The 12,259-nt window shown below is 37.1% G+C and overlaps 1 protein-coding gene and 1 long non-coding RNA gene across 3 annotated transcripts; both read left to right on the top strand.

Annotated features, from left to right (window-relative positions):
• The first annotated feature begins 106 nt into the window (after positions 1-106).
• On the top strand, positions 107-1,822 carry LOC109186674. Its single transcript, XR_002055158.1, has 2 exons — positions 107-227; positions 1,513-1,822. It is a non-coding gene; the product is annotated as an uncharacterized LOC109186674 (long non-coding RNA).
• A 2,386-nt stretch (positions 1,823-4,208) lies between these two features.
• Positions 4,209-9,204, top strand: LOC109186668 (putative E3 ubiquitin-protein ligase LIN). 2 transcript variants are annotated; one of them, XM_019336758.1, is made up of 13 exons: positions 4,209-4,387; positions 4,457-4,579; positions 4,834-5,982; positions 6,077-6,221; positions 6,329-6,586; positions 6,820-7,194; positions 7,260-7,376; positions 7,463-7,594; positions 7,665-7,787; positions 7,850-7,960; positions 8,047-8,193; positions 8,281-8,529; positions 8,651-9,204. In XM_019336758.1, exons 2-13 carry the CDS (start codon positions 4,500-4,502, stop codon positions 8,666-8,668), a joined length of 2,904 nt encoding a protein of 967 aa, XP_019192303.1. In that variant the 5' UTR covers positions 4,209-4,387; positions 4,457-4,499; the 3' UTR covers positions 8,669-9,204. The 2 variants fall into 2 exon arrangements, with proteins under 2 accessions (XP_019192303.1, XP_019192302.1); XM_019336757.1 differs by having other exon boundaries at positions 4,215-4,394; positions 4,459-4,579.
• The last annotated feature ends 3,055 nt before the right edge of the window (positions 9,205-12,259 follow it).

Genomic DNA, 12,259 nt, shown 5'->3' with positions numbered 1-12,259 from the left:
TCTTTGAGACCTAGTCAAATTAGTCTAGTTATTCCTCTTCCAAGCGCAACAGCTCTCTATTCTGTCTCTCCGCTTCTAGTTCTCGGCCCGAGCGTGATTTACGTCTCCAGGCTTCGCGTCCATCTCGGTTTCATCTCTTGCGTTTCACTTCCACGTTGCAATGGTGGAAGGTGGGGACCGCGGCGCATCGAAGAGGCGGGAACCACCGGTCCGAGGTGCCAGCCGAGGTGCGTATTGTCGCCATATTTTTATTTTACTTTTTTGGTTTTCTGTTTGTTCGTCGTGTTTGTCTTGTTTTGTCGGGGGATTCCTTCATTCTACGCATGGTGTGTGTTTTTTTTTTGTGGTGACGATGGGTTTCGCTTGATTTATGGGCGATATTGGGGCTAGGGTTTCTGATTTTGGGTTTTTTTTTTTGTATGTATTTGCCTGTTTAATTGCTTTCTGTGGTTGATTATTATGCATGTATTAGGTGTGAGAATGGTGTCTATGGTCTTTTTTTTTTTTTTTTGCAGTGTCTGGTGTCTGTGGTTTTTTTTTTTTTTTTTTTTTTTTTTTTTTTTTTTTTGTGTCTTTAAAGTTCCATTTGCTTTAATAAAATTTATTTTCATTTTAAGATAAATTAGTTGCTCTAGTGAAAAAGATAATGTAGTGCTATGCATCCATTCCTGTAAAGTTATAATATGTTTAGTGGTGTTAATGTATAAAATTGTTTGCTGTTATGAAAATGTGTTCGTTTAAGTAGAAAGAAAATAAAATAAAGAATAGGAAGATAATGGTAGAAAAGAACATATCAATGAATCATTATATATGAAGATGAAGAAGAATCAAAATCCAGTATGTTTTTTAATTTCTTGATTTTTCTTCATTTAGATTGTTAGTTGTGATAGAAACATTTGCTTATCAACTGCATTTGCTTAAATTGATTTTTCTTCATTTCCTTTTTCTAGTCTAGTTCTATAATTACTTATAAACTTAGGTTGACCACTTTGACTGTTGAAGCTAAGCATGTAAATTTAATTGCCAGGTATGGCTATTTCATTTACGATGATGATTTAGGTTACTATGATTGCTAGCTTGAAACAGGTTCTATTTAGATTTGTTTTCCCATTAAAATATGTGTTTAGTACTGTTATAGTTTCCGAGTTCTTATTTAGTATTGATTGTATGTTTTTCAAGTTTTTTGGTCTGATGTCGTGAGTTTTTGTCTCATTTATATTTGTGAATTTGTTTGTGCAAATGTGTGCACTCTATAGTCTATCCAGATTTGTTTCCATGTTCTTGTTTCCGAGTTCTAATTAAGTTTTGATTGTATGTTTTAATTTACAAGTTCTTTGGTCTTATGTTGTGAATTTTTGTCTTAGTTAGATCTGTGCATTTATTTGTGCGAATGTGTGCACTCTACGAAGCTTTGTGTAGTCCTATTTCCTTGCAAACATGTTGTTTGTACTGTGCACAGGTATTTAATTGTGTTTAGCGCAGTATTGATTTGTTTGTGGTGTTTTTTTTTAGTATTCAAAGTGGGATTGCAGCCTTGTGAAGGGGGACTCTAGTATGCTGCACAAGCTTAGGCTACAGTATACGAAGGAACTGGCGGTGTCCAAGTTCAATGAGCACAAATCACAGAACCTATGTCGGGCGTACCAGTGTATCTCTGCTCCTTTTCCTACGATGTAAACTTGTGGTTGCCGCTAGGGTCTTTTTGCATTATCTTACTTGCAGTTGTATAGACTAGTTATTCCTCATATTTTTTCCTGACTGGTTTTTGATTACATGTCGTGGGATAGTACTGGCATTTAATATTTATATTCTCGTTATCCTCTATCGTGGTTTATACTGTTCAGATCCCGTGTGCACATACGATTGAAACTGTGTGCTTACGTATTTTGTATTGTGATCTGGTACGAATGCGTTGAGTGTGGGTGCATACGATTTCTACAGTAGACGAACACATTCATCCTAGGCCTAGTTAAATCACAAGGTGGTCTTCACTACTTCTTCCTAAATCGAAATTCCTAAGGTTAGACTAGCCTCGTTATGAATTCTAGGACGACGTAAACGTAGCACATCGCACAATAACTACACTCCAACCCTTTGCCTTGCTAACAATAGAATCAGTAAATGTTCATTTATCATAATGTTACAGACCACATCAATGCACAAATCCATGGTGTTTTGTCTTATTTATATCTGAGAGTATGATATTAAACTAGCTAATTGTTTTTCATATTGATATGGAGTAGTCAAAATTAGACATTTGTACGTGGAAAGTTGAAGTAAAAGCTAGTTGCTTAAACTGTTACGTGGAAAGTTGAAGTAAAAGCTAGTTGCTTAAACTGGTATGACCCAATACACACATATATACTACCATGTGCACTAGCCGACACAACTTAGTTAATTTCATTTGTGGATAATAACTCGATAAATCTCACGGACGTGGCTAGTTGAGTATTAGCTTGTACTTTTTGTAAATGGATACGTGTGTGCTCAGATGCGGAAATCTGTGTGCACGCACAACACTATAAAATTCAAAGAAGTGCCTATGTCACTATTAGCCTGTAGGGTTAGTAAATATATACATGCGTGCACATTGGTGTTAAAATGTGTGCGTAGTTAGCTAAATAAATTTCAACCATGGACATTAACTAAATCAATTTTACATAAGTGACTATTGGACGATTAACTTGTAGGCTTAGTTTATAAACACATGTGTGCACAGTTGTGTTAACTGGGTGCATGGATAAAAATTAGATAAATTTCACAAAAGCGACTAGCTCAATATTGTCCTATACGCTTAGTTTTTAAATACATGAGTGCTCATTGGCTTTAATTATGTGCGCACACAACTAAATAAATTTCATCCATCGGTAAAAACTAAATAAATTTCACTAGCGTGAGTAGTTCACTATTAGCTTATAGGCTTAGTAATTACAAACGGGTGTGCACATTGGCGTCAAACAGTGTGCATAGCTCAACTAAATAAATGCCAACCATGGATAAAATTAAAAACAGACTAGTTCAATATTATCGTATGCGCTAACTTTTTAAATACGTGGGTGTACATTGGCGTTAAATAGTATGCGTGCACAACTAAATACATTTCAACCATGGTAAAAACTAAATAAATTTCACAATATTGAGTACTTTAGTATTAGCTTATAGGCTTAGTAATAAAAAACGTGTGCACAATGTTGATAAACTGTGTGCATAACTCAACAAACTAACTACCAACGATGGGTAAAATTCAACTCCTTTCTGTATTCAACTTCAATTCCTTAATTATAGCATTAATATACAAAATAGAATTCATTAGTCAAATCCTGTCAGTATTCAACTTCCTTAATTATAGAATTAATATACAAAATAGAATTCGTTCCTTATTTACATTGTGGCTGCATTCACATTATTGCCCTTCATTTAAGTAATTAACAATCCGTGTGTCAGAATTAAGACTCCATCTAATCCATTCATCTTATCACATCCTATGGCTAGATGTTGTCCACACGTTTGTATTTTAAGGGGGTTTGCATGTGAATGCAACCCTATATATATATATATATATATATATATATATATATATATATATATATATATATATATATATATAAAATAAAAAAATAGACCGAGCTGATCGGGTTAACTCAACTGAAATGGACGAGTTAACTCGACTAACTTAGACGCTAGGCGACCAAATCGACCGAGTTAGGCGCTAGGCGGACGCCTAGGGGGAAAATCGTCACGGTCTAGAGGCGCCTAACGCCTAGGCGGGTGCTTAGACCGATTTTTACAACCCTGTGAATTAGTCATATTAATACATGATCTTAAAACTTTTTTAAAGTGGTAAAAAAGAAACAAATTAGAGTAATAATTAATACTTAAAAGTGAAAATTGCCACTAGACTTGAAAAGCACAATAAACTCAACCATGTTAATTTAATTGTAACGAAAGGAACACTAGAAATTAACATAATCAACCATTTTGCTCTTGATCTACATGGGTGGCCTTTATTTGATATGTCATAATAATGTATTGACCTTTCTCACTTAGAAATAATATATTGCACGTGATATATAGAGCAGTAGAGCACCTTATAGATTCCATCCTCTTCTATACTTTAGATCATGCTGTCTATTTTCAAAAAATAAAAAAGATCATGCTGTCAAATTTGACTTTAGAAAATTTCAACAACCTTATTCCTATCCCCTATGGCTGAAGGGCATAAATCAGTGGAGTTTCCATTTTTTTGTTTTCCTGGAATTGAAGAGTCTCTTCAAGAGAGATTACATGCCAGACATCCTCAACAAAATCTAAGTCTTGAACTACAATATAATGTTCCAGTGAGCACTTGACTGCTTCTTCTTCCTTGGATTCTGAAGCTGAAAAGGAGATCAGAGGTATAAGGTATTTGATAATATCTATGAAAACAAATATTCTCTGCTGACTGATATACCTATGCAGGCAGGCATTGTTATTGAAGAGGTTGTTTTTCCTTGTACCATATGGACAAGAAAACATCATTGTTTAGGCAAAGAAAAGCCCAGCAACAAAGGCACCATCCCTCTGGAGAATCAAGCAGCAGGTAGGTGCAACTTTATTTCCTTATACTTGCCTAGTAGTCAGCCCCACATTTCAAAAAGCGGGTGCTGGACTTGGCCCTTCAGGCCTCGTTGCCCCTTCAAGCCTCAGCCCAAAAATCACTGGCACCTGGTGCTGGACTTGGCCCTTTAGGTCTCGATCCGACAGAGTTCTGGACTTGGCCCTTTAGGTCTCGGTCCAACTGAGTTCTGCATTGCCAATGAGACTAACTTCAACTAACATTTCTTGCTGTCTCAGCTCTCCAGATTCTTTCATGGAAGAATTTGGGTTTCTGCACAGTGGCAGAAAGCATACACCTCCAAAGGACTTTGTCTGCCCCATTACTGGTCACATATTTAGTGATCCAGTGACTCTTGAAACAGGCCAGACTTATGAAAGAAAAGCAATCCAAGAATGGCTTGACAGGGGAAACTCCACTTGCCCAATCACGCGACAGACCCTGCACACTACTCAACTACCCAAGACGAATTATGTGCTCAAACGCCTCGTTGCAAGCTGGCAAGAAAACAATCCAAGTTCAGCTGTATCCAATAACTCTGATGACAATGATAAACCAGAAAGTGTGCCAAACTTCCAGGGAATTAGACGTTTAGATTTTCGTAGCAATAAGACGATTGACACCTCTGCTAACGATATTCATCTTGCTCTCACCTGTCTTTGTACATCAGAGATTCTGAAGGAATCTGAACTGGCAGTCCTCCAGATCGAGAAATTCTGGCAGGAAGCTAATTCGGGAGCAGAAAGTCTAGCAATGCTCTCTAAACCTCCAGTCATTAATGGTTTCGTGGAGATTCTTTTTACTTCTGTTGATCCATATGTCTTAAAGGCCACAGTTTTTCTCCTTGCCGAGTTAGGGTCAAGGGATAAGAGTGTTATCCAGACTCTTACCAGAGTTGATTCTGATGTGGAATGCATCATTGCTCTTTTCAAGAAAGGTTTACTGGAGGCTGTTGTAGTGATCTATCTGTTAATGCCTTTTCCCGAGAATTGTTTAGATATAAATGTGTTGGATTCTCTTTTAGCAGTTCTTGACAGCAAAGATGAGGATCTGATCAAAATGTGTGTAAACCCGAAAACAGCTTCAGTTTTGCTCCTAGGACAGATTCTTAGGACGTCGAGAGAGGAGAAAACCTCTGAGATTGCTAAGATGGTGGTTTCTGGAAAAGCGGTAGAGGCTATTGTTGGCAGCTTGGAAGGTGAATCAACAGAAGAACGAATATCGGGTGTGGTGATCTTATCGAGATGTATGCAGGTGGAGGGTGAATGCAGGAATGTAATTGCAGATAAAGCTGAATTAGCCCCGGTTTTAGAGAGTTTCATGGAGGCAAATGATGGGGAAAAGTTCGAGATTGTTTGCTTCCTATCTGAGCTGGTTAAATTGAACAGGTAATTTCTTTCCACTTTTCCTGAGAGATTTATATTATATTGTCATCATCAATTCATCATTTTCTAAAGTTCAATACATATTTGGCTTCTTCAGAAGGACTTTTAATGAGCAGATCTTGCATATCATTAAGAACGAAGGCTCTTACAGTTCGATGCACAGCCTTCTCGTGTTTCTGCACAATGCTCTCCCTCACCAATGTCCTATCATTTCTGGGTTACTTCTCCAGCTCGACCTGCTGGTACTAAAAGACTGAATCCAATCAATTAGCTAGTCTAACGATTATAAACCATATGTTTCTGTCTTATTTTTTAATGTGGGACTCTTAACACTATTTTTAACACATAGGTGGAGCCAAGGAAGATGAGTATATATAGGGAAGAAGCCATTGAAAATTTAGTCTCATGTCTCAGAAGTTCGGATTCGCCTACTGCTCAAATAGTAGCTGCCAAGACAATTTTCTCCCTTCGAGGAAGATTTTCGTACTCCGGGGAACCCCTTACCCGATCTTTCCTTCTCAAACGTGCAGGAATTGAGAAAACTAATAAATCTCTGCTACAAAATGATCATCACAGAAATCCTTCTAGTGATAATCCATGTAAAATGGTGAGTCTTTGCTCGTTTCGTTCCATTAAGGTTTTTTGAAGCATGTGCTCCATCTCAACTAAAAGCGGAAGCTGATAGTTGGTTAGCAACACGTGGACCGTAGTCGCTTTGATACCAAATTGAAGCATGCTCCATCTCAACTAAAAGCCTAAGCTGATAGTTGGATTGCACATTAATGGCTATATGCTCAACAAGGTTAAGAATAACACTTATACTGCTAAACCGATGCATAGGAAGAGGAGAGAGCAGCCGAGGAATGGGAAAGAAAGATGGCATTTGCTTTAGTCAGCCATGAATGCGGGTTGCTGTTTGAGGCTTTAGCAGAAGACGCTAAATGTGCAGACTTATTTTCAGCGTGTTTCGTGTCAGCGACTTGGCTGGTATACATGCTCAGCATCTTACCTGACACGGGTGTAAGAAAAGTGGCAAGAATAAGCCTTCTTCAGCAGTTTGTGTCGATATTTCAGTCCTCGAAAGACACCGAAGATAAAGCTCTTTCCTTGCTTGCACTGAGCAGCTTCACCCGTGATCGAGGAGAACTCGAGGAATCCTCGAGTTTGGCTGTTGAGATACTAAAGACTGTCTCGGGAGGGCAAGAATCTAGTTATGTAAGTTATTTATACTGCATTATATTCATCTTTCGTGCAATCTTCTCATATCGTTTTATCCATAGGAGTTATGGAATCGAAAAGAAATTGTCCAAGAAGATTGCAGTGCTAATGGAGAAGTTCTATCGATAGTCTGCTCCGGAAGCAAAGTCTTATCCGGCCATTCAGATGGAACAATAAAGGTTTGTGACTCGCAATCCATTAGTCCACAAAAAAGATCAAGAATTTCACTATCTTAGCTTAATGGCAAATTTACCTGTTTTTGAAGGCATGGAGTCTAAAAGGCGGGGTTCTGCATCTCGTCCAAGAAACTCGAGAACATGTCAAGGCAGTTACAAGTTTAGCAATTTTACAGTCAGCAGAAAAGTTTTACAGTGGCTCCCTTGATAGGACTTTGAGGGTATAGTTAAACTCCTAAGTTATGAGTAATTTGCATAGTCATGAGTTAATTGTAGCATTCTTGATTTTAGGTTTGGGCAATCAGCAACGAGGGGATACGGTGTGAACAAGTTCATGAAATTAAGGATCACGTTAACAACCTCGTAGTTTCAGAAAGCCTCTCGTGCTTCATTCCACAAGGAGCTGGCATCAAGGTACAAAATCGAAGTTAACTTATCATAAATCTTAAAGTTAACATTTTTTGTTTCTACGTCAGGTGCATTCGTGGTGCGGAGAGTTCAAATTGGTAAACCAAGCAAAACACGCGAGATGCTTGGCTCTTGCCAAATCGAAACTGTATTGTGGTTGTCAGGATAACAGTATTCAGGTAAAAAAACGCGCAAAACTATCTGAACGAGCATACGAATTTATTGATTTTAAGTTTTTATTTTTTAACACTCTCTGCCATGCTAGGAAATCGATATGAACACGGGAACAGTTTTCTCGATCCAAAGTGGCTCTCGAAAATTGTTGGGAAAAGCTAGTCCTGTCAATGCACTGCAGCTCCATGATGGACTGTTATACTCTGCTGGTTCTTCCTTAGATGGAGCATCTGTTAAGGTAAGGGAATATGCAGAAAAATCTTGTTTTTACACTGCAAAATGTAATGCTTCTAAATGTGTTGTTTTGAATGGCATCGAATGAAAGATATGGGACACTTGGAATCACTCCATGATAGCGTCACTGCCCTCGACAATGGAAGTTCGGGCAATGGCAGTGAGTTCAAAGTCGGTTTTTTTGGGTGGCAAAGGAGGGGTTGTGGAAGTCTGGTGCAAAAAGAAGTATAGTAGGGCGGGAGCGTTGCAAACCGGTAGCGGCACCGCCAAAGTTTTGGGCTTGAGCCTTGACAGAAATGAAGAGGTTTTGGTGGTTGGGACATCTGATGGCAAGATTCAGGTGGGTTTCACTTTCTTTAACTTCTTGTTGCCATTAGGAATACTGACTCTGTTACAATGCAGTATTTATTTGTATCTGTCATTGTTGACTTGCCTGTTTTTTGTTTTTTCTTTGTTTTAAGGTGTGGGGATTGAGCTGAGAGAAAGTACAGTGATTTTTTTTTAGACTTCAGTGTATGATGCAGATTCAAGAAATAGAAAAAAAGATCATAAATAAGCATCTAACCATGATGATTCAAACAGTGCAAGAATCTTACAAGCTTCAATTTCTTCAATTGGTATTATCACCGAGTTGTGGGACCCTTGGAGCGAGAGATTTTGCAAACATGATTTCTGTCACTGTCATATATAGTGGTTGGATTATTGGTTTTGGAGTGCCCACAGGCCGGCCTGAAGATGTCATATGTTCTGTTGGGGTTTAGATTTTTTATTTTTTATTTTATCATCAATTTATGACCAAACCAAACAAGAGCTTAATTGCTGACAGGAAAATAAACTCATTCTAAGATTCTAAGACTATAACTGTATATTTTGACAAATTCAGTTTGAAGACCATCCTTAAATCACAGTCTTGCAAAGAAAGAGACCATCCAAATGATTGACACTTGTATTATTCTGATCAAATTGTAAATTGAAAGAGATCCACCTTCCAAGGCTGGCTAGGCTTATTTTTTTTTGAGAAAATTGTCAAATAGACCCTCGAACTTTAGCTTAAAAGTCAATTAGACCCCTAAATTTTTAAAGGTGTAATTATACCCGTCAACAATTCATTTAAGTGCAACGAAGCCCAAAAACAAGTTAATGACTTGTTATCACAGGTCATTAGGGTTTAGGCTACCTTCTAGCAAAAAAAAAAAAAAAAGTGACCGGGAAAATTTCCAAGCAAAAAAAAAAAAAGTGACCGGCGATCGACGAATGGTCGCCGCCAGTCACTTTTTTTTTTTTTTTTGTTGGAAATTTCGCTGGAAGGTGGCCTGAACTCTAATGACCTGTGATAGCAGGTCATTAACTTATTTTTGGGTTTCATTGCACCTACATGAATTGTTGATGGGTGTAATTGCACCTTTAAAATGTTTAGGGGTCTAATTGACTTTTAAGTTAAAGTTTGAGGGCCTATTTGACCATTTTCCCTTTTTTTTTTCTAACTAACTAGTATTTTTACCCGTGCGTTGCACAAAAATGATTTGTTATAATATTTTAAGAATATTTGAATTGATATATAATTATATAAATTATAACAACGAATATTATATAGTGCAATTCATGAAATTGGTTGGATTGATTAGGTTTTTTTTATATATTATTCTTGCTTGAATTCGAACAAATAATTATGCAATTAGCAATGTGATGCGCGGATATAATTTTTTTATTATATATTTAGAAAATAAAATTAAAGATGAAAATTATAAACAATACTAATATTTGAAAGTGTACATTTATTTGATTATAAGATTACTGTAAAAGTATCACTCAATTAATTAGGTATTAATGTTTACCTTTTTTGAATTAACGTGTATTCCTTATATGGTATTATGTAATATATATATATATATATAGGGTGAGGTTCTAGTGAGGTTATTGTGTTAGGTGAGGTCTGTGGACAATTTGCAACCATGAGATCACACCATCTAACAGCTGTAAAGTGCACAATGTGAGAAATTAAAAGGTCACTGAATAAGACAAGTAACTGAAGGAGTAATTAATTATGGGAAAAAAGGGTAATTAGGTAAATGTTTGTGCACGATGGGAAAGGAAAGGCCGAAGTCACCGAGTCTGTACCGCGTAGAGTTTAAACGGCTGGTGTCTAGTCAATGTGTCGGCATTGCACAATAAACAGAGTGGGAAGAGCAAGCGCGAGGGCGAGAAAGAGAAGAAGACCTGTCCGACGACACAAGAAGAAGACACCGGCGAGCAAGCACGAAGCTATGGCGGACGGAACCCCAAGACGAAGTCACCGGCGTGCATCGATTGAGGAAACAAGTAGACTTCGTAAGCATCAACGATTAATTTTTTTGTTATTATGAATGTGTACAAAATTGTATTGCATGTGTGCGAAATTGGCTGCTTGAACACAGTGCGTTAGAGTGGATTTTGGGTAAGTTTGTTTGTTTGTTTTTTTTTTTAATAATTAAAAATGATGGAAACTTGCTGAGTTGATCGGACTCTATTGAAGTGTCACCGGTTGGGGAGGACCGGAGGACGGCAAACTGACGGTGGCCAACACGGGGGAGGGGGGGTTCCGGTTGTGGTTTTTTTTTTTTTGTTTTTTTTTTTTTTTTTTGCGGATAATAAAATTTGGCCGACCATGGGTATGGAGTGTCGCCGGCCGTATGAGCAACGCTGCTTGAATTAGGGTTCATGCACAAAAACACCACTTGGCTTGTTTGTTTTTGTGTGCATTATTACAAATTGATGGTGGGAAATATGGGGTTCATTGCGGGAACAGATTGGGTGTGCTGCTGACGAACATGATACTAAAATATGCAGAATTGGTAAAAAAGTAATAAACATGCATAAATTGATGGCTGCACAGATTTGGGCAAAAAATAATGGGGGACCACAAACCTAGTAGTTGGATAAAGAAAAAGTTTGGTTTAAGTCCAAAGAAGAAGGTATTTGCTGGACCACTATTGTTTATAACGATAAGCTCCTAAGTTCAAATGGTTTCATAGTTATGTACTTTTGATCGTTTGTGAAAATAGCCCATATTACATTGGTACTCTATTTGACTATGCAAAAAAAAAAATGGTATTGCAGATGCTATATGTAGATAGGATTGTGAACCCCATTCGTTATGTGGAGCGCCAAAGGCCGCCATTCAAAGGTTGGACAACGAAGTTGTTAAATGAGCATGAATTTGCAGAAAAAAAAAAAGGAGGATTTGGTTTAGGGAACATTGAACATCCCTTGGACATGCAGGAGGATATGAATGAGGTGAGTATTGTTGGATTTTATGAGGAAAAAAAAAACAAGATACTGGTTGCACAGTTTATATTAGTGAATGTGCACATTGAAGTACTAGATAAAAAGTAAGACCGTGTTGCATACTTGATGACACTAGGATGGAGGCGAGACTGCGGATGAAGAAGATATGGAAGCAAACGAAGAATATGAAGAAGAGGATGCAATGCAGTTAAAAATTTAGAAGATTATTAATAATGTCAATAATGTGAAAGTAAAAACTATAAACTGCATGCTATTGCACAAAACCGTACTGATCAACATGTGGTCGAAGTTGAATGTGCAACTGAATAACTGTCTAATGTGCAAACGTGGTTTGGTTTACAGAGAACTTTAGGGATTGTTTACCAACTTGGAAAAATGGAGGATTTTCTAAAAAATGAAGAAATTGAAGAGTGGAAAAAATAAAAAATGAAAAAGTTGTTTACTAAATTTCTTCTTCCAAATGTCTTTTCCATCTCCATTCTCCAATCTTGTTAAGCATTTTGGAGAATAGAAAAACCAACATCTCCAAATGGAGAAATGGAAATAGACGGGTGAACAGTGAGGCTTGCGTTGTGAGGTCCAAGCATCGAATCCTGCTGGTGATTCTTATTGTTCTTATTGTTATTATTATTACTATTATTATTGTTGTTGTTATTAATATTATTATTATTGTTGTTGTTGTTATTATTATTATTGATCTTTGTTGTATAAATATACAAATGGTATATAAGATGATTGTATTTAATAAAATCACAAAATTAGAAAAATGAAAAATTGGAGAAATA

Source organism: Ipomoea nil, unplaced genomic scaffold (genome assembly GCF_001879475.1).
Source record: "Ipomoea nil cultivar Tokyo-kokei standard unplaced genomic scaffold, Asagao_1.1 scaffold1407, whole genome shotgun sequence".
Taxonomy (NCBI): domain Eukaryota; kingdom Viridiplantae; phylum Streptophyta; class Magnoliopsida; order Solanales; family Convolvulaceae; genus Ipomoea; species Ipomoea nil.
Note: the sequence above shows the minus strand (reverse complement) of the source record. Positions and strands in the feature narration are given on the sequence as shown.

Excerpts from the sequence above, each read along its gene's own strand:
- LOC109186668 (XM_019336758.1), top strand. The coding sequence starts at position 4,500 with ATGGACAAGAAAACATCATTGTTTAGGCAAAGAAAAGCCCAGCAACAA. Across the intron at positions 6,587-6,819 it reads GTGATAATCCATGTAAAATG|GAAGAGGAGAGAGCAGCCGA; the intron begins GTGAGTCTTTGC and ends ACCGATGCATAG. Across the intron at positions 7,377-7,462 it reads ATTCAGATGGAACAATAAAG|GCATGGAGTCTAAAAGGCGG; the intron begins GTTTGTGACTCG and ends CTGTTTTTGAAG.